This window comes from Streptopelia decaocto (genome assembly GCF_964273445.1).
Source record: "Streptopelia decaocto genome assembly, chromosome: 18".
In the NCBI taxonomy this organism is placed as follows: domain Eukaryota; kingdom Metazoa; phylum Chordata; class Aves; order Columbiformes; family Columbidae; genus Streptopelia; species Streptopelia decaocto.
The window spans coordinates 6,201,910-6,224,430 of NC_138673.1; the positions used below are offsets into that span (position 1 = coordinate 6,201,910).

At 42.3% G+C, this 22,521-nt stretch overlaps 1 protein-coding gene across 1 annotated transcript; it reads right to left on the bottom strand.

Annotated features, from left to right (window-relative positions):
• Positions 1 to 1,583: 1,583 nt before the first annotated feature.
• Positions 1,584 to 22,170, bottom strand: NCBP3 (nuclear cap binding subunit 3). The gene is made up of 18 exons (XM_082068359.1): positions 21,424 to 22,170; positions 19,713 to 19,778; positions 18,070 to 18,175; positions 17,308 to 17,433; positions 16,110 to 16,238; positions 14,783 to 14,856; positions 13,938 to 14,046; positions 12,061 to 12,160; positions 11,632 to 11,738; positions 10,628 to 10,913; positions 9,647 to 9,804; positions 8,672 to 8,836; positions 4,587 to 7,474; positions 4,273 to 4,330; positions 3,172 to 3,200; positions 2,613 to 2,686; positions 2,287 to 2,405; positions 1,584 to 1,850 (listed from the first exon to the last, which is right to left on the bottom strand). The coding sequence occupies exons 1-13, from the start codon at positions 21,571 to 21,573 to the stop codon at positions 7,239 to 7,241; spliced, it is 1,812 nt and encodes a 603-aa protein (XP_081924485.1). The 5' UTR covers positions 21,574 to 22,170; the 3' UTR covers positions 1,584 to 1,850; positions 2,287 to 2,405; positions 2,613 to 2,686; positions 3,172 to 3,200; positions 4,273 to 4,330; positions 4,587 to 7,238.
• Positions 22,171 to 22,521: the final 351 nt, after the last annotated feature.

Below are 22,521 nucleotides of genomic sequence, written 5' to 3' on the forward strand. Positions count from 1 at the left end.
GCACGTACAGCATCTTCCCATTATCTTATGAAATCACAGTACATTTCAAAGCTCCAAGTTCACTCCTTGCTTTGAAACAATTCTCATCATCTTCACAGCAGGTATCCTGCATGCTTCACATCCCAAGGAGCGCCTGGCCCAAAGTTCTTAGTATTTACTGCTACAGTTCAAAGTAGTAAATATCTGATGTGACACAGTTAAGTAAAATTGTTTTATCCAACAACTGACCAAATTGGCCTTCCCTGTTCTCACCCACCCCAGCGAGGCTCTGATCTCCTGTTCTGTGTGCAATGAGCAGGTAATTTGGCTTCACCAGGATGCTGGCAGACCCTTTTGAGATTATCTGATGGAGGCACAAGAGATGCACAGCATTATATTGGGCATTTCATCTGCTGTAGTTGTGGGCTACATTAAACACCGGGGCATATTCATAGATCAACTGAACACCAGTATTGCATCTGCTGTTAGGTAAGGGCTCTGACAACACAATGACTATAGGAAGTGTTCTATACCACTAGTATCTTGACCCAGGTATTCATTAATACATTTTAAGCTGTTCAGGAAAATTTATTATCTGGATGATAAGCTTAGACTTAGCTATGAAGTTTGTCTCTGAAAGTGCTATCAAAGCTCAGACCTATTCCACAGTTGTTGATAGCAGCACCCAATAAAACCTCACAGCCAGCACTAACAAGTCATCAAATGCCGTTAGCATCCATACACAAAACCAGAAAAATAAAGACAACCATTATTATTTCCAGTTAAGTAAACATTTTTTCACTTTCAGAAGTAATAGCGAGGTAACTTCTACTTGGAACTGTGCCATTAACGTAACTTTGAATCTTGTTGGCATAGAATGAGCACGTTATTTAGTCAGTTTATTAATGTTTACTAAGGTTAGTTTATTAAACTTTACTTTTTTCAAAGAGCATAAAGATGCACTAAAAATCTTTCACCTGGTGACACCAAGTGGGCAAAACGAACAGCAACATCTGCATTAAGTCTCTCAGTGGACACGCTTAATCACTTTAGGTTTGATGAGACCCTTATATTCCACGCCTCCTATGAATATAAAAAGAGCACTGAAGTGTCAGAGCCTGCCAGTTACACCAACAGAATGAATCTAACTGGGAGTTTCAGCCTCAGATGCAGTTTTTCCTCATTTAAACACATCTATTTTAACTCCCCAAGATTCCCCCAACCCCTTTAACTTACATTTATCAACCTCCATTGTAAAACAATTTTAGGAGTCATTATCACAAAGGCAGCCTTTTTTACTTAATAGCAACACTGAAGGATGCTGACAAGTTACAGTTTGTGTCTTTTTTTTCCCCTTTCTTCACATTTAAATTTGCACATTTTGACCATTATTTAGAAGAGCCGCAGAACATTGGCCAGAATGTCATTGCTGCAGGAACAGATTCTGCTACCTCTGTAGCAGACTTGAGGTTGAGTCCAAAATAATGAAGAAATAGCAAGCCTGAAACAAGCTACAGAAATAGTTGCATTTGCTCTTCTTGTTGTTAGGGGCACTGAAGGCCTTATCTGTCTAAAGCAATTAAATTACCAACCACCAGATAGAATTATAGCAAATTATAAGAGTGTTCAGCATATTTATTAAAAACGTGTTGTGTAACGGAAAGGCATCCCTTAATGCAGTAAAGTGACAAAACCAGACACATTTGGTTTGAGAGAATTTTAATATATGTGTGATCAGAACTGTGTAACTGTTACCGTTTCTTAACATCATATCGCAGAAAAACACGTAGTCTTTACAACCACTAGTTCCCAAGCTCATGCACATGTTTTATTGGATTCCTCCTCAGACAAGATGTTTTCAGCATGAACACCTGTAATACAACAGCATTAATAAGTTAACCATTTAACATTAAATACAAATCAATTTATTAGCATAAGGGATATCATCAGAAAAACCATTGCTCACCACCAATCAATCTGCCGGTAATTCCAGCAATTTTTGGTTAGTTTCATCATATGATATCTTTAGTAAACTGATCAATTTCTAGCAAAGCAAAAGCCCTTTGCTCTACAGTGCTGTCAGCAAAACTGTAGTGCAGAAGACAGCTGCTCTTATACATTTATTGTCCATATTTTAGTCTAACAAGTATTTTTTAGCCTCGAACTTCATTAATTATACCCTTAAAGCTAAAAATATACAGAAATAGAAACACAGCCAATGAGAACGTTCTCAACTAGCTCATGTCTCTGAGACCATAGCCAAAACCCATCACATTGAACTAAGAGAACATCAAATATTCAACTCACCCAGAAGAAATCTGCTCTTGCTGTCTCACCACCTTCCACAGGACTTGTCAAGAGCTGAACGTTAATGGGCAATCATTGGTAACAATTCGCACATGGGAGCCAGGACCTGTAAGCTCCACCTAAATACAGAGATACCAGGAAATAAGTATTCCAGCTCTTTACATTTTGAGGAAGAGAGGAGGGAAACCAGATTGATTTAAGCTATGAGGCTTGAACCTACAAAACATGTCTCTTGAGATTTTGGCAGCCTATAAGCTTTATTTATTCTTAAATTAGATTCCACCGGGTATAAAGCTCTACTTGGTCCAGTGAAATCCATCACTTACCTTCACGTTAGGGCCATTCCAAAGAGCGACCTGCTCCCAGTCTTAATTGTGTGACGTTTATTAAAGACCAGGCTCTGCAGAGAAATTGAAACAGACAGATGTGAAGCTACATTAGGTGTTACAGGAGCACTTTTCGCAGAAAGCAGTATAAATGAAAGCTGGCCAATGAGTTTTAGAAGACCAGTTTCCAGACAATTTAAACTCTGCATGTATGTAGCTGTATTTCAGACAAATAAGAAGGTTATCGTCAGTTCTCGCATCTGACGGCACTTCCTATTCAGGGTTATCATCATCAACAGCCAACAACTTCTGTATTTGACCACCTAAAACACAACAATTGTTTCATCTTGAACCACCTGTTCTATGTTTTCCACTTGGTTTATAAAACACATTAGCTCTGTTAACATCATGGTAAGTAAAACTAGCTTAATAAGTTTTTGTTCAACTTGCTTTAAGATGTAATTATTACAGGTTATTTTTGATTAAGAGTCTTGTATTTCTTTATACAGTTAGCATGTAACCAAAGGCCAAATACTTAACAACTTAAAATAAACTTTACCTTACTCTTCACTTCAAGACATCTTTCTGCTGTGGGAATAAAAGCAAAATCAGTATTACTACAATATTCTTTGGTAATAATTTTAAGAAATTACAATGTAGATCTATCTATTAAAAAAAAAAAAGGCAGAACAAACCCACCACACAGACCACACCAGAACCTCAGCACCCGTCAGTCTGCTTGAATTCCAGCCAAATTTGTGTTTATATCATAGAATCATTAATCACCAAAATCTTTATCAGATGGCTTTTAGTAGTCAACAACCCTCTCTTTAACTGTTTTTAGTCAGGAAACTTAAAAATCTCCCTTACACAGCTGGCCAGGCTGCGTTTCCTTAAGGGCCATTTTTAAATGGGAATTCCAGACAACCGCAGTTCTAAGGTTGTAACGTTCATTGCAGAGAGTCCTGCACATCGAACAACCAACAAAGTGACCTGTTTGCTGAAAATCCATAGAAGGTATGCAAATGCCAAGCGCTAACCATGCACGTCTCATCTCCACAGCCCTTCCTGAGCTCTGAGCTTGGACCAGCTCTGCGGTGGGACAGGCTGAGAGCGGGGCTGTTCAGCCTGGAGAAGAGAAGCTCCAGGGAGACCTTATTGTGGCCTTTCCATACTTAAAAGAGGCTGATAAGATGGGGGCAGACTTTTCAGCAGGGCCTGTTGAGACAGGACAAGGGGTGATGATTTTAAACTGAAGGAGGCAGATTAAGGCTGCACATGAGGAAGGAATTCTTGCTGCTGGGGGTGGTGAGAGCCTGGCCCGGGTTGGACAGATTGGTGGTGGATGAACCATCCCTGGGGACATCCCAGGCCAGGCGGGACGGGGCTCTGAGCAACCTGAGCTGGTGAAGATGTCCCTGCTCATGGCTGGATGAGATTTGAAGGTCCCTTCAACCCAAACCATCCTGCGATTCTGTTCTCTGTGACGCTGGGAGCAGCCAGGAGATTCGTGAGGAGGAAGGAACGGCCTCCCGGGCCTTTCGCTCCCGCTGGCAAAGGCAGCGCGGCCCCGAACGCGGCCAATGGCGGCGCCTCCCGGCCCCCCTCACACACACACGCTCCCTGGCCTCCCACCCAACGCCAGGCCCTCTGAACTTACCAGGGAGCCGCTCCGGCCCCGCTCGCGGGTTCCCGGCGGCCGTGAGGACATGGCGGCCCTGCGGGGACAACGGGAGTCAGGGCCACGTGCTCCGAGGCCGCGTCACCAACGGCCCGTTCCCCCCTCCTCCCCCGAATGGTTCGGCCCAGCCCGAGCGGCCCTGCGGACGGGAAGGCACAGCGGGCGCCACCACTGCCACGGGGTGGGGTCCCCACCCTCAGGTCCGCTAAAAGAAAAGGGCGCTTCGCCCCGCAAGCCGGGCCTCTGCCTCCCACGACGGCCAACCGCCTCGTCCCAGGGAAGGAGACACTCACCACAACTTCTCGCTCCCCAGCACGAAGGACGAAAAGGCGGAGGAGCCTGCGGCGGCCGGTTATAAAGGCGTGGGACGTACCAACCCTGCCGCGGGGGAGCGGGCCGTACCACTGCTCCAGAAAGGCGGGGGTGCGCCAGCGCATCCATTTCTCGCAGCGGGAGCGGAGCCCTCGGGCTTGTCTCAGCCTCGCGGGTCAGCGGTTCGAGGCTGCGCCCTGTGCGACCGGGCGGGGACAAGCGACACCTCGAAACAGGGACCCTCATCTTGTCCCCAGAAAGGCGCAAGCACCGCTAAAGAGCCAAGAACCAGTGCAGCACTGTCCTTTGTTACTGACGTTCAGTAAAGGTGGGCAGGTCGATTGATTTCAGCCCAGTTCTATTTGGAACAGAACAGCTGTTTAAATAAAAACCAGGCAAACAGTCAAATTAGAAAACAAACACACACACCAACCAAAACTCTCTATAGGTCCTTTAAGAGTAAACCTCTATTTTTCTTACACCTATGCTACCAGGGCATCATTAACACACATAAGCCTCCCCACAAACCATAAACAAAACCGACCTGACTAACGTGGGGGCATTTGTCAGGCATATTTTTGACTACCTGGAACACAGAACTGGTGTTAAAAGCTCCTCTTCATCAAACAGAGCCTTTGCCTACATCTTGATTTCACACATCCACTAGTTCAGATCATTTGTATCGGTTGATGAGATTCTCTGCTCCCATTCTGCCCTTCATCCCAGCGAGTCTGTCCTTCACCAGGCTCAAATTCCGAGTATTTACATGGAAACACAGCAGTTATCAGCAACGCCAAGAGCAGAGCGCGACCAGTCTGCTGAGCTTAAAAACACACAAGGGTTCACCAGGATGCAGAAGTCTTGTCCTCGTGAGTTGTATCTACCACCTCCTTTCAGAAAAACCAAAGGTCATAATGGATTCAAAACACAACACAAAGGTTTACTGGCAAAAAAAAGACACTGGCTAAATAAATTTTATCAGGATCTTGAGAAATGGGTACGGTACCGGTGTGATTCTGCGTGAAAACTTTGGAAGGGATATAAATGAAAGCACACGTTAAAATTAATTATTACAGTGATCAGACATTGCAGTCATTTACTCTCAACAGTACTTTTATGAGACATATTTATATATTCAATAATTAAATATAAAATCAAGGATGAGTGTCACAAAAGAAGAAAATAATAAGGCTTGAAGCCCAGTCAGTCCCCAGATTACCCTTCTAGTCACTGTACCTTTCATTTTACCTTTTTCACACTGCAATTCTTACATATAATGAAGCACTAAGAAAAGTTAACTGCAGATTCCTTGCTTCTGTGAAGCCTCAAACCTACTTCAACTTAATACAAAAAACAGGGGAAAAAAAGAGAAAATACTTGTTTGTTAGAAATCAGAAAGGGGAAAAGAGATCTTCATAGATATTTTGGACTGACAGAATCTAGGAAATAGGGAAAACGCAAACACATTTTCAGACTATCAAAAAGTGGCAGGCGATGGTTTTGCTACCTGTTCTGTTTATCAGAATGTGATGCACCAGCATTATTCCTTATTTAGAATTATTGGCAATCAAAATAAATGCCGTAGGCAACAAGAAAACAAGCGCAGTTGCACACTGATCAAACTTTTTTCCTACCTAGAGAGGGCACGTGGGTAAAAAAAGCTGAATGTAAGAAGTCAACCATGTGCACATCCACTTGTACTATACAATAAGAACATTCAAAAATATTGACATGAGACAGTGATCCTATAGTTTTCCTTCTCTTTGTTATATATATACATAGTTGAACAGCACATAGGAAAACATCACTATAGCTTTCACCATGGCCAACAGGAAAATTTTCACAAATATAAAAATGTTTTTAAATGGTTAGGTTTCTTCAAAATGTAATACAGACGAAATGAAAGATAAACTCTCGGGAGTTCACACAATTCTCAAACATCCAGCTTTGCAGTCTTGAACAACTCAATCCCTACTACAGCAGAATGTAGCATTGCCGAAATTGCTGAGCAGAATTCCTTGAGAGTAGTGATGCTACTTGGATACTATATGAAATTTCACCGTACTAAATGTGTCACTTAAATTCACATTCAGTATTTTGGAGGAAGGGAACATCCCAGTCCCTTTCTGCTTTCTCCTTGCTGGCTGCCTACCCAGGAAGCATTATTGTTATTACTTCAAGAGGAAAGGAGAGATGCTGGTAAGAGCCAGAAGGGCAAGGCAGCGATACTGACTATGAAATGCCCTGTTCTTTGGATGAACGGTGTAAGAGATTTTGTTAAAAGGCTCCATGTTAAAAATATTAAGAACAAAAAGGTCATCTTAAAAACGCAGAGCATTTCTGCCCCTTAAGTTCAAAGCTTGGGGAAAATCGTTCTGCTAGAATTAACGACAGGTTTGCTGTAATAAACACGGATGACAATGCCCTACGTAACACAGGGCCAACCACAGACTCTAGACAAACGTGATTGCTTTAGGTTTCAAGTGGCACACGCATCTCTGTTTTTGTATAAAAAGAAAAGAGATGCTTCTGGAACCTTCACTGCAGAGTCTTTGCCAGTGTCCAGTGTTTGGGCAAAGGAAATCGCGCCATGCTGCAGAGTCACAACCTTGAGGATCAGAATGTGAAAACAATCATGATTCCGTGTCTGATCCAGAACTGCTTTCTCGGCTGATTTCAATTTGTAGAGATGGCAAATTATCCAATCGACTCTTTTTTTGCCGAGACTGTTCTTTTTCCTTAATGAGAGCACCCCAAACCCGCTGGAGCTCTGAATCATCTTCCTCTGGAGATGCCACAGAGTTTTCAGGTTTATCCAAAGTCTTTTCTTGCGTCTTCGGAGCAGAGCCTAATCGGGTCCATAAATTACCTAATCAGATGAAAAACAAGTATTAAAAATGCAGGACTAAAAGGAATTCCGGAGAAAGTGGGGAACTGAGTCTTAAATTTACTGCATCTCTAAATTTCTCATGCTCCTCCCACCGAAATGTTTGGCATGGAACTCATTATGCTTTGAAGCAGTAGTTGAAATTAAAATATGGAAAATTCAGTGCAGTTTTGCTCACTGTTTCCCATTTGCAGCGAATGCTACACAAAGGTCTGAAGGGTCTGACCAGTTTCAAAGTAGTTCTCTAGTTCTAAGCATATCTATATTAAAATATTGCTCATAAAAGTATTCAGCTCAACCCACCTACAGGTACTTAGATTTGAAAGCTCTGAACAAACCCCAGGTTCCAGTATAAGTTGGGGCATGACCTATTAGAGAGCAGCGTAGGGGAAAGGGACCTGGGGGTCCTGGTGGACAGCAGGATGACCATGAGCCAGCACTGGGCCCTTGTGGCCAGGAAGGCCAATGGTACCTGGGGTGGATTAGAAGGGCGGTGGTCAGTAGGTCAGAGAGGTTCTCCTGCCCCTCTACTCTGCCCTGGTGAGACCACATCTGGAATATTGTGTCCAGTTGTGGCCCCTCAGTTCCAGCAGGACAGGGAACTGCTGGAGAGAGTCCAGCACAGGGCAACAAAGATGCTGAACGGAGTGGAGCATCTCCCGTGTGAGGAAAGGCTGAGGGAGCTGGGGCTCTGGCACTTGGAGAAGAGGAGACTGAGGGGTGACCTCATTAATGTTTACAGATATCTAAAGGGTGAGTGTCAGGAGGATGAAGCCAGGCTCCACTCGGTGACAACCAATGATAGGACAAGGGGTAATGGGTTCAAACTGGAACACAAAAGGTTCCACTTAAATTTGAGAAGAAACTTCTTCTCAGTGAGGGTGACAGACACTGGCCCAGGCTGCCCAGGGGGGTTGTGGAGTCTCCTACTCTGCAGACATTCCAACCCGCCTGGACACCTTCCTGTGTAACCTCATCTGGGTGTTCCTGCTCTGGCTGGGGGACTGGACTGGATGAGCTTTCGAGGTCCCTTCCAATCCCTGACATTCTGTGATTCTGTGAAACATTGGCCAATTCAATTTAACTCCACTGAAGATCCTTCATGATTTTCTGCTGAAATTTCTCTTATACTCTAAACTCAAAGGAATTGCAGTATTACATTTTCTCCATAAAACTAACCCGATTTCTTCTCTCTGGTGTCAGAGTAGAGTCCTTTGACATCTTGTTTGGGGATTCCCAGCCGGCTGTGTACATCTGATATTGGTTCTCGACGAGGAGCAGAAGTGCTACTGGGAGGTTTAATTTCTGGAGAATGTGGTCTTTTTCCCAGTCTCTGCCGCACATCTAGGGATATTTTCAGTGATTAAAATGACAAAAATCACGTTGCATTTACTACAGTTCTGCCAGCTAATTTAATGCTCATCCACAATTTGTACAACTTGAAACTAGACAGATTCTCTGTTTTTATCTTTTCTGTACTATTTATACTCAGATTGCAGTCCTGGCAATGTCTGCAATAAAATTTATCCAGATTTCTTTTTTTTTTTTTGGCAATAAATCTGACATTTAATGTTTTCAGGTTGTGCTCCGTCCAGATGATTGAAAACTAAATTATTCCATGGCTCGCCACATTGCTGTTTTAGCAGCACAGCGTGTATGTGTCCAGCATGAGGTATAATCATACAAAAATGGGTATGCCTTCAACCATTCTTTTCAGGTAATGGATACCTTGCTTTACAATTCTAATATCACTTGTTATTTTGCAGAATAAAATGAAAACCAAATTATGAGAATCTTAAACATATTGATGTTTCATTTAGTGCAAGAACTCCCCCGCATGCTACGTTTCTCATACAGAATCTCTGCCCCAAGGAGTGAGCGAATCAAACAGGACCAAGTGCGGGAAAACAGAAACAGGTACATAAACTGGATAAAAAGAAATGTCACTCTTAACTCAAATATATTTCATTTTTCCCCAAAGCAATCCCCAATTCAGTCTCTTTGTGAGGAAAAATTAACTGTATAGATGCAGAAACAGCTGCTGAATGGAATTACCTCAGGTTTGCTGGCTGCAGTGGAGCACAAATGTGAAACGAATATAACCATTTTAACAAGCCAGTCACAACTCTGCGCAATATGAGAGTTTAAAATTACCTGATTTTACAGTGCTGTTTGGCTGACGTGGCCCAATATTATTCTGACGTTTTTCTTCTAACAGTAGCCTTACATCTGCAACTTTCTCCAATGATCCTTTACTGCCAATCCGATTCTTGATGTTACTGGTTGCTATGCTATCTGCTCGCATGGAATTCCTAAAAAAATAATAATAGATCAAACATCCCTGAAATAAAATGAAGTCTACTATAGTTCTTAGGTCTTCTTGTATGTAAAATTACATCATAGCAAACAGTAATATCAGGATTCCTCTACTGAGAAAGAGGTAGAAACATCACATAGAAGAGCACGTGTTCTAGTCAGAATCCCACGTTCAGCACTAATCACATGAACACCTCAACATCCATTCCCAGGCAGGTACTGAGTTTGTCTCCTCAAGGCGGTGCCACTAGGTCAGAATTCAGAGCAGATAAGCAACCTCAAAATCATTAAAGGACTTGACATTATAATGAAGTATAATCATCCTACTGAAGGGACACGCTAATGTATTTTAACAATCTGCATTATATACAATTTTGGTTGATACGCCCATAATGAACATCAATTCATTTTTATTGTCAACACTTAAGGGTTATTCTTCTTTCTGAGAAAAGAGGAAGGGGTAAAGGGAAAAGAGAAAGACAAATTCTTTCTCCCTGGCCTAGCTATGAAATGCAAGAAATTAATTGTGCTTGCTTGCATAAATTTCTATTGATTCCTATTCGAGCTTCATTTTCATCAATAAGGAAGGTTACAGAAATCTGCAGAGGAAGCTATATTTTTCAAATGTTAATTGTAATTTAAAGCCTGTATCACTGTTTTCTGTATTTCGCATTTCTTTTAAAAATACCTACTACAAGATTACGTTAAGAATAGAAAAAGTAGCTCCAGCAGTTTTTCTTTAAGCTTTGACACCTCTGCCACTAATGAAAATTTAGAATTCCTTTTCACTGATTCTTTTAAAGAATAAGAAACTTTTACCTAATATTTTTCAGTTGTGACTCCACCTCATCTGCATACATCGTCATTTTCATGCTCTTTTTGGGAGAGGGCGTTGATATCATTTTCAGCTCAAGGTCATAGTCCATTTCATCCGAATCGGACGCACTAGCACTCGATCGTCTGGCTGCACTGCGCTCTCGGGACTGTTTGAAAGCTTGCAGTTCATCACGGTACTCAACCACAACTCTGTCATCTTCATCCATATCCTGATCTTCTTCCTCCTCTTCTTCCTCCTCAATGGGTTCCTCAGGAACATTTACTAAGCCTGTAGCAAAACAAACCGATTCTGATAAACTGAAGTTTAGCATTCATATAAGGTACCTTAAATTCAAGGCAAAAAAAGAAAAATCACTGTAATTAATGTTCAACTAAAATGAGTCTTAGGAGTTCTCCAAGGCTAAAGAGAGAGAATATTTTGCAAAATATACTAAGTGTAATTACAGAATAGCCTAAGTGGAAGAAAATCACCACAGGAGAAACAAGTCCATGGTGTTCACTATCTCAGAAGCCTGCTTAAGCATAAAGCTGGACTGAAGATATAAAGTACAACTGCCTCTGCAGTAGGTGCAGATCATTGTTCCTAAGTCTACTTAATAGAAAGTCCTAATATTTATTGTTCTACATCTAGAGCTTGCTTTTTAATTGAACAGAAGAACTGACATAGCAAGTACGACAGACTGCCAAGAAGTTTAAAGTCGACTCTTCTTTTTGCCCTCGACGCTATAGCCCCCCACGTCTAAATCTGTAAAATAAAAATATCACGTAAAAAGCAGCAGCTATTTTGGTAAGGCAATGAGCAGCGTGAAGTTTCTGCCTCAGTTATTCCCTGCGAACTCTTAAAATGTGATTCAGTTACAGAAATATTTTTTAAAAGTACACCTGAGTTTCACACAGTGCAGAGGATTACACGAGGCATTAAGATCCTTTCCAGCCCTTCATTCCCCCGTGTGATCTTATCGAGTCAACATATCGGCATCGATTACCTGAATGACGATGTTTGTAAGGAGGAGTCAAGCCAACATCATCCCCAATAAGCGTCCTTTTCTTTATCACATCCCGATGGATCCGACGTGAATGGTATCTTCTCTTCCTGAAACACCATAAAAAGAATGAGACTCCCGACAAAGAAAAGGCATCAGGAATGAGTCATATTCAGCCCTGGATTAAGCACACGCAATTATCACTCATTTTGATAGCAGACATACATTTATGTTCTGAATGTTTGGAATATAAACATTCTTTTAATGAGAAAGTACTCCCCTTGCAAATTCATAGTCACATTGTAAAAACATTATTTACACATAAGAAACTCCTGAATAAATTGAATAGAAAGAAAATCCACAAATTAAAACCAGTTTGGACTATCTTGTCCAATTACCTACAATGTTGCAATTCCTCTATCAAATACTTACCAAGAATTGCTAAGAATCCCCTTCATGCCTCCATAATTTGGATTGCCGTATTTCATGTAATACTGACTTCGCCTTGCGGCTCCCAGCTCTTTTTTGTCATCTGAAAAAACCCATAAATTAAAGGAATATTTCCATCTTAGAATATATCTTACAATACTAGCATAAAAATAAATAACCATCCAGTCAAAGACACAGTGAAAGTACAACTGAACGTGCCTTACAGATCAGTGCTACTTCATTCTCCTTCACAAAGGACACAATTTTGCTGACACCTCTGAAATTTCTCCTACCACCACAGTTCTGTGTCTAGAAACTTAATTCTAGGGAGATTGAGTTTCTACATATCAGCTTAACAGAGCACTACATGCCCCTGGAACTGCTGGAGGCCATACTTACCTTATTCATGACCTTTCTTTTCTTTATGCATGTGTCACTTCCCACCTGGCTCAGAAATGATATGGATTTTCATTTTACTCATAATTTAATAACTCAACTGTATTTAGCAATAATTTCCACTAATAGTTCATCAGCGTCTCAAATGATTTTCATATCTATAAAACGTGGAATTTACCTCTATGGAGAAGGGCATGATAACCTATCCTGTGGTACGGAGAAGAATGCCCTGAGCCCAATTTTATGTACAGTAATTTTCATTCAAACTTGCACCAAATCTAATTGATTAGATTAGAAACTTGAACCAAATCTAATTCACACGTGGTGAATGGGGCTGCATTCAGCTGGCGGCCAGTCACTAGTGGTGTCCCCCAGGGGTCAGTGTTGGGTCCAGCCCTGTTTAACATCTTGATTGATGATTTAGATGAGGGGATTGAGACCATCAGCAGCAAATTTGCTGATGACACCAAGTTGGGAGGGAGTGTTGATCTGCTGGAAGGCAGGAGGGCTCTGCAGAGGGATCTGGATAGACTGGAAAAATGGGCCGATTCCAATGGGATGAAGTTCAACAAGGCCAAGTGCTGGATCCTGCGCTTTGGCCACAACAACCCCCTGCAGCGCTCCAGGCTGGGCACAGAGTGGCTGGAGAGCAGTCAGGCAGAAAGGGACCTGGGGGTACTAATTGACAGGAAGCTCAACATGAGCCAACAGTGTGCCCAGGTGGCCAAGAAGGCCAATGGGATCCTGTCCTGTATCCAAAAGAGCGTGGTCAGCAGGACAAGGGAAGTGATCCTTCCCCTGTGCTCTGCATTGGGGAGGCCACGCCTGGAGTATTGTGTTCAGTTCTGGGCCCCTCAGGTCAGGAAAGAGATTGAAGTGCTGGAGCGCGTCCAGAGAAGAGCAACAACACTGGGGAAGGGACTTGAACACAAGAGCTATGGGGAGAGGCTGAGGGAGCTGGGCTTGTTTAGTCTGGAGAAGAGGAGGCTTAGAGCTGAGCTCAGCACTCTCTAGAACTACCTGAAGGGAAGTTCTAGCCAGGTGGGGATTGGTCTCTTCTCCCAGGCAGTCAGCAATAGGACAAGGGGGCATGGGCTTCAACTCTGCCAAGGGGAAATTTAGGCTGGAGATTAGAAAGAAATTCTTTGCAGAGAGAGTGGTCAGGCATTGGAATGGCTGCCCAGGGAGGTGCTGGACTCACCATCCCTGGAGGTTTTTAAACTGAGATTGGACATGGCACTTAGTGCCGTGATCTAGTCAATGGACTGGAGTTGGACCAAGGGTTGGACTTGATGATCTCTGAGGTCTTTTCCCACCCAGTCGATTCTGTGATTAAATGTGGATTTATTGCAAAAACATAATACTTATTGATTAGCAAAAAAACCTAACAATTTTGCAAATAAAAATTAGGTACTTCAAGTCACTAGCCAGCAAATAAAACGACAAGTGGTTAATTCATTATGCTTGTTACGCTGTTCATTTACCTTTAGTAGCAAATCTCATGAATAGCTTGTTTCCTTTAGCCAGTTTATTGGCAGGGCGAAGATCATTACGCAGGAGAGAATCCTCTTCTACCTGGGAGAGGGCATCCAACTTTGGGGGGCAAAAAAGGTATTTTGGACTCAAAAATAAAATTACTGTTGAACAAAAACTGGTTACTTACAGAGAAGAAATCAACTGATTATTAAGAAAGTTACTTTTCAAATTATGTTCTAATGAACTCTGCTTTTTTCTTGACAAACTAACGTGCATTTTTGAAGTAATTTGCCCTAAAAATTTGAAACATTTCCTTCTCTTCCTTCATAACATTATTTTAGTTTATATCTGCTTTACAGAAACTAAAATTCAGACTTCTGTGTTCACTAAGCCATTCTTAAAGAAAGTACTAATCACACCTATTATATTTTCAGCCCGTGAAGATTAAATTCCTTACAAAACATCAATGCGTATGCTGATTTGCACACATGTCTATGGACAGACAGCCTAAATACTCTTTGTCTCTTTAAGCGCTGCCTTCCCTGTTGAAAGGTCATTCCCTTCCCTTGCCTTATTGTTCTTTCGTTGCCTCCTCTCAGCAGAAAAGAGTAGCCAGTCCAGCTCCTGCATGCTGGATGCCTCAGTACTCTTCAAAATCCACTGTCACAAAAGCCTCTTACGCACCTGTTCTCACCAACAGCGTATCTGCGCTTCCTGCCGTTTTCCCCTCTAATCTACTTCAATAATTAAATTGTGAATTGCAAATATATATGGTTAAAACTACAATGTCATGAAAACTTTACATCAGAGCAAAACTTCCATAAGAGTGTTTTCGTTTTTCTTCAGTACTGACCTCAACGTCACTTGGATTGTCATCCTCAACCTCGCCTTCTTCTGTCTCGTCATCAGAACTTTCCTCCTGTTTTTCTAAAAAGGAAAATAATTGGAAAGAAAGAAACACCTCCATTTTAGTGTCAGTCACATTCAGTTATTACCTACATTCTCTGAAAGAAAACTGAAGGTGTTATCCTTTCTTCTGTGCAGCCTAGAGAATAACCAAACCAGTCAAAGTCCACAGAAATTTGAAGCACACATGAGCACAGAATTGCATGAACTAGGCAGCCCCCGTGCAGGTAACTGCCTGTGGCAGCATACATGGATTATTAATTTAATTCTTTGAAAGCAAATGAAATTGCACTGCATTTCAGGGCATGACAGAGACCAGCAAGGCCAAGACTGTAAAAGGAGTGTAAGAGCCTATTTCCTTCAGCCTCCCTTTAAAATGCTGCAAATACCTACAAGTATCAGATACTACCAATGTAAGTTATTATTCAAAAGCTTAGAAGTTTCTGAGAAGAGGAGAAAAAATCTTGGTGACTTAATTTTGAAGTGAAATAACTAACAGAAGAGTACATGCTTCCAGAACTACCAAAATTGTGAGATGCTTGTAGATATTTTTTCACAGAATCACAGAATGTTAGGGATTGGAACGGACCTCAAAGATCATCTGGTCCAATCCCCCTGCCAGAGCAGGAACACCCAGATGAGGTTACACAGGAAGGTGTCCAGGCGGGTTTGAATGTCTCCAGAGTAGGAGACGCCACAACCTCCCTGGGCAGCCTGTTCCAGTGTCTGTCACCCTCACTGAGAAGAAGTTTCTCCTCAAATTTAAGTGGAACCTTTTGTGTTCCAGTTTGAACCCATTACCCCTTGTCCTACCGTTGGATGTCACCAAGAAGAGCCTGGCTCCATCCTCCTGACACTCACCCTTTAGATATCTGTAAACATTAATGAGGTCACCCCTCAGTCTCCTCTTCTGCAAGCTCAAGAGCCCCAACTCCCTCAGCCTTTCCTCACACAGATGCTCCACTCCCTTCAGCATGTCCGTGGCTCTGTGCTGGACTCTCTCCAGCAGTTCGTATCTGAATGTGACCCTGCATCTAACATGTTCAGTATCAACTGAATTACTGCTTTTGGTCTGGCTCCAACCCACCTTTTAAGAAGCAGCTTCTTCAAAAGGTTTCCAAGATGAAAGCCTTTTTTAAAGTGGCAGAATACATTTACCTGAAACTATACGATAGAAGCTCCTTCAGTAATTTACATTATGCAGTACCCAAGCACAAGTTTAAAGTTTCATTGATTTAACTAGATGATGCCTATATATGCATATCTCAATCTACCTTTCTTGTTTTTTTCAGCTGTCTTCTCTTCATTGTTTTCTCTGCTTTTTGTTTTCTCCTGATCAGGTAAGGAACTCATATTTATTAGAGCCCGTGTTGCTGTTACTTCATCAAGCCAGACCACGTTACCTATGACATATAGAAACACACAGAAAAAAAAATGCAGTTTGTGTCATCAGTCACACACACTGCATTACTGGAGGGAAATTACTGACAGAAGTTCAGAAACATTCTTATAAAGTGACATGACCAAAAAAATAATCAGACATATCTCTTATAGGGAAAGTCAGATTCTTTAACATGCTTGATAAGCTGGAGGATGCACAGCTTTCCAAAAAACATACACAACAACTGATCAAAACCAAATAAAAACCACAGAAATGCACAATCATATATATTAGAATTTCCTGAGCAGAGCAGATTAGGATATTGGACCAGGCTCAGTGTATTCCATGACTGTGTTAGCACACAAATGCAATTAAAGGGGAAAAAAAAATTAAAAAAAAAAAAGAAGAAATCAGAAGAAGAAATCAGCCTTGATTTTTTTTTTCCCCGTTGGCAATTTAACAGAACCTTGGACTTTGTTGCAGAATTCTGTTAATCTTTTCCAAAAAAAGTGAAAACAGGAGACTGCTCAAGTATACATTATAGTGTACACAGGTTAACTATCTTTCTAGCAATCTCACTGCATGCTTACACCCCCAAACAGCCCTTGCAACGTGAATTTACATCCCTTTTCCAACCTATGGAAATCCCATTCAGCTGCTACCTCCTTCCACCCACTAATTTCTCCTTGAGAACGCACTGAACAAATAAGGCAACAAGTCTGCTCCTTTGCAGCACAAAACCACACCGACCTGTCTGACTGCATACAGCTCAATCATCTGCACTCACAATGTCACCTTTTGTGACACTCAGAAGCCGGTACACTATTTATGTCAAGATGTAAGCAGCACAAAATTTTAGACCTTTTTTTTTCCCCACTTAAGATACCTTCAAGTTCTTCTATGTTCTTCCCAATAATAAATACTCAACCAGATAGTGGGTTTGATTTTCATCATATGCTAAGACTAAGGTAAATGACAGAGAAATTGAGACAGAGATCAGTGACTTTGAAAGCCACTAAGACATCTGAATTACAGCAGTGAACAATATTAAAAAAGCATAAGAATTACAGACAAAAACTCTGTTTACTTACATGATGTATCATCCAACCACTCAATATGAGCAGGAGGATACTCCTTGAAATAGGCAAAGATGTCCTGTGTACTCATCTCATCCACTCCACAAATGTAAATTGTGTCCAATCTCACTTTAGGAATTGCTATAAGAGGAAGAGAGAAAAATCTGGTACTCATTTCCATAGAGTAAGCTTTTATATTAGTAACATATGGGATTATAAAGCAAACATTTTGAAGCAGCTGAAGGGAAGCTAATTAAAGCAAAGTATGATGTACAGAATTTTAAAACGCCATAACTTGATTTACTATTCCATAATGCAAAACTTCAATAAATTGAGGTTTAAAAAGATGTAACATTACAAGCAGTGGTAGATGCAGGCACTGCATAGCAATCAAACCGCTTTAAAAACATTTCTTCTTAAAATGCTGCTGAAGTATTACCATTAAGTACTAATGAGCCAGAATACTAATGAGGCCTGTGACCAGGACACACGTAGAAAACATGTCCACTTGTGTCATCTGATGCAGAGCTCTGAGAGGCCACAGCTTAGTGGGTCCAAGCTGCCAGGTGGAAATAAAAACCTCAAGAACTAACTGGATACCAAAAGCACCAATCTGTTGCGCACACACACACACACACCTCCCGGCTGATCAGCTGATACTCCAACGTGGCCAGTTTGCCACCTAGGGGCACACAGCACAGAATCTGATCTCACTGTGCATGGGGCACAGAGTCCTCCAGTGACCAAGGTCTGGTCTTTGCAAAGATAAACTCATACCTTTCTTCATCATGTCCCGATCCAGCGCCACATTCCTCTGGGCGAGATTCACTTCAGCTCGAAAATGAAAGCGCTTTGCTCTTTGTTCCTTCTTCTCAATTGCTTCCTTCAAAATGCAAAACAACGCAGTCAAAACAGGAATGACAACAGCATTCCCAGCAAGTGGTACTGAAGGACCAGATATTTAAAATTAAAATCTACCAGAGAGCATCTATATTAATAATTGTATTAATTCTGAAGAGACCTTTAAGTCTCAGGGTGTCAAAATGATTCACTAAAACATTTCTGCGACACATGATAGTTTTAATGTAGGTCCAGTAACATAATGGGAATCAAGATGTATGGAAAACCAGCTGTCTCGGACAACGCTCAGACTCCATGATGGAACAGTAACATTATATTTTCCTTCCTAACAAACATATAGAGGCTGTGCTCGAAAAAAGCTCCCTTAGAACACACATTTCCAGCACATGGAAAATCCATCTTTTAAGATTATAGAAATTTTTCCCTGTCTGTTTTTTAAATAGATACAAAAATGTAAACTTGTCTCTCTGAGCATGAATTTAACAACACTCACTGGAGTGCTGACTACAGAGATCTTATTTAGACAGGCAATTCAAGCTGGTTTTAAGTAGCTCAGGAACGACAGGTTATGTGCACCTTGTGCAATTTTTAAAACTGACTGAGAAGTCCCTTATTCTACAGAATTTATTGAGAATCATATAGATTTTTTGGAGTTTACTGACCAAAGTCAAATTTGGAACATAAACTGTGATTAAGTAAAAACTGCCATCAATGATATCCAAATAAACATGGGCCTTTTACTAGGTTTTAAAGATTGCCAAAAAATCTTTGACCACATTTCTTGAAGTTTTTCAGAGCTGCATCATTAAAGAACGTAACAACAGAGGACAGTTTTCCCCGACTTCAAATTCTTTACCGAATTACAATGCACACAAGCCAGATATTTAAGACAAAAAGCTGATTTTCAGTCTTCATCTGGAACTCTTTGATAAGCATGATCTTCTGAGCTTCATTAACGCAAAGTATATGACAAAATGCTTTTGCTCCACTACCAAATGCCCGATATAGCGGTCAACTGTACAATATGAAACAACAGCCAATTCGGTATTAAATGTACAGAGATGAGCTGTAGGATTAAACCTCTGAAGCTCCACAGAATTATGTAACTTTAAGTAATTCAAATGCAACAGCTGTTCACATTCTTCAAACTATGTCTTAAATATTTAAACAATAAGATGCCCTCGAAAGATTCAAGCACCAAAACTAGATTTTCCTGCCAAGTATTTGTTCTTCCTTCTGTCACTCACCTAGGAGGAAAAAGCTCAGCTGACTTGTCCCAAAGGGCTTTGTTCTGCAATATCGAGTGGCACCACAGCAATTTCAATAGAAACATTTTCAAGTTTTGGCACACAAATTTTTGTAACTTAAAAAACATAATTCTTAGAATTTCCAAGAGATATCCTGTCCTGATGCAGGCCCCAAAAGGAGAACTCCCTAGTTCTTGGAAGATGCCAGCTATCTGATCATGAAGCTAAGCTGAGGAAGAAATAAATGAAACAGTTCCTTCTCTCCAGTAGCAATAACTAGAATATATTGAAGAACCAGAGCACAAAAATTACCTTGGAATTTACATCTATTCCAGTAATGAAACTTCCAGCTTTGTTTTCATATCTCCTACTAGTGTCCTGAAACAAAGCAAAATGGTGATGAAATCTCAATGAACACTGAAAGCAACATATTACTAAGGTGCAAAAAAAATCTGGCCATTTCTATGAGAAAAACATCCTCTTTTCCTTAATCCTTATTCCAAGCTACATCAGACAGGAACACAAGCAATAGCTATCAATGTTGCTGTGAAGTTAAAAGCATATGAACTGAAACAAACTGCCTTCACTTTTAGGGATTCTTTCATTTGACAAATTTAGTTTCTGCATCTGCTACTTTCTCTCAGCAATACACAGGATGCCACCAAACACCTTTCCTAATGCAAGTTTCCACAAATTTGGTTTTAGATTTAACAGTTATACCCGACTCTTGAAATGTCAATTTGCAACTGAAAAGTCAGAACACCAAGCCGTATTCACAAATAAAGAAATAACTTTTACCCCCACTCCTATCAATATTTCAAGCCCAACTTCCAAATACCAGCAAGATGAAGCTTTACTTTTTTGAAACAACGCTACTGATAAAGAGTAAAAATGGAGAATGATGTGGGGAAAAAAAATGTCATTTCCATCAGTCAGGACTGCTGAGTTCACAAGTCTGCACTGAACCACACAGACCCTGGACCAACGACCCAATTCTGTCCCTTCCATGGTTCGCATATTAACAATGGCCCCTGTTCATTCTGGCACGCTCAAGGCCATCAGTTGCCAAAAGTTTGGAGCTGGAAGAACACATCTCGCTTTCTTTAGGGGTGTGTTCTTTACATTTGTGCCGTGATAATTATTTTGGCTAAAGGACTTTTTCTAGAAAGTAGGCCAGTCTCAATTTAGAAACACCAAAGTACACACAATTTAACTGCTTTTCTTTGTAACAACATTGAGGTTTGTCTAAAGCTGCCAAATCTTTAGAGCTATTAAAAATAAAAAGAAAGGTGAAATAAACAATATTTTTTAAAGTTAAAAACCCCCATTGTCTGAGGCTGACTCATGAAGCACAAGGAAGCACAGTATGGTGCTGTCTCTTAGGCCACGTATTGGGTAGAAACTCAAGCACGCCAGTAGCTCAGCTAATGAGGGATTAGTTTCTAAAGTAATTTGTACACAAGTTTTGAAAGGAAAATACTACTTAGGAGTTTAGAAGAGCTGTGACCCACTTTCATGTAATAAACATGATCCTACCAAAACTTATATAGGAACCACTAGCCAAAAGGAGAGAGGGGGAAAATATAAAAGGGGGGGAGGGGGAAGAAAACCTTCAAAATCCACTCATGAGATCCCACATCTCCAGAGCCTCCAACTCAGTTCTCCCAGTTACCCCCTGCTCGCTCTGTCCCTTGCAGCAAGCGCTCCTTTCACACTTTCCCACCCCAGCCCTGCTCTACAGGCCGCCCCTCCACCCCAAACCCTCTTCTCCACCCCCTCGATTCCCTCCTCCCCAAGCACATCCCGGCCCTTTCCCCTCACGACGTTTCCCCCCACACTCCCCTCATACCCCCCGAAGCCCCCTCATGCACCCCACCCTCATCCTATCGTTTCCCCGCACTCACTCCCTGCCCCATATCGCCCCTTTTCCCACGAATCTACCCCAAAATGCCTTCACAGTCCCACCTCAGGAACCGGTCCCTCCTTGTCCCCCCCGCCCCTGACCCCACCGCACGCCCCTCACCGGAATGAGCTCCCGGAGCGACCGCCTCACAGGGATGGTCTCCAGCTCGCCCTCTTCCACTTCCATAGGCTCAGGCTCCGGACCACGGGGCTCCGCCGCTGCCGCCGCCTCCGCCTTGACCGAGATCCGCAGGCCCCGCACGGCCGCCATGGCTCCGCCAGGCCCGCCCAGAGAGACGGCACCGCCGCGGCACAGAGCGCCGCCTCCCAGAGGCACCACCGAGGTGTCAGGGCGGGTAGAGCGCCGCCCGGAGCTAGAGCAGGTTGGGCGCCAGCCATAGAGAGGCGGGGAGAGCGCGGCGCCGCCAGTCCGCCAGGGCTACGCGGGGCGGCAGAGCGGTGCCGCCATCTTGCCCAGGCCCGGCCGCGGTACAGGGGAACGACACCCGGTGTGCGGGGAAATACGGGACCAGGCGGAGGCGGCGGGTTGGAAGGTCCAGGGTCGTTATAGCGGGGTCGGCTTCCTACAGGGATTTTCATAAAAACGACCTGAATTCTTAAAAAGGTTCTTTTTCCCTTTCTCTGCTATGGGAAGATGCCTCCGGAATTTATCTCTGATAAAATAAATCTAATTTTCAGCTTATGGATTTCCACAGCGAGACTGTATCTTATCGCTTTTGGGCTCGGTTATCGTCTTTGCGACAGCGTTCTGGCTGTTTGGAGAGAGGAGCCCTGGCTCCCCTTGGCCTCAATTAGCTATGCTGGTTTAATTATCCCCACGAGATAAATTCCTAATTCCCCTAATTATGCTAAGAAGGAATTTTGCAGCTGGCAACATGAAGGCTCCTCCCTTTATGCATAACCCAGCGGGACTAATATAACTTCTCGCTGCCCGTCACGCACTCCAAGCTTATTTATTTTTACCAATCCGTGCACAATAAGCTGATGTCACCTGCGGTCACCCTGAAGTGCTATATTGGGTGGTGACATCACGTTGCCACCAGCATCTGGCAGGAACCACCAGCACGGGTGACGCTTCCAAGCCAGGTGTGCACAGTTGTGGCAGAGGCCACGCACATGTAACACGAACATAAGGAGTAAACAGGACACAGACGCCTCCCACGAGGAGCAAGTTCGGAAATAATTGCAAGAGGAAACA

Excerpts from the sequence above, each read along its gene's own strand:
- NCBP3 (XM_082068359.1), bottom strand. The coding sequence starts at position 21,573 with ATGGCGGCCGTGCGGGGCCTGCGGATCTCGGTCAAGGCGGAGGCGGCG. Across the intron at positions 17,434-18,069 it reads TCGGGACATGATGAAGAAAG|CAATTCCTAAAGTGAGATTG; the intron begins GTATGAGTTTAT and ends TTCCTCTTATAG. Across the intron at positions 16,239-17,307 it reads GTGGTTGGATGATACATCAT|GTAACGTGGTCTGGCTTGAT; the intron begins GTAAGTAAACAG and ends TATATGTCATAG.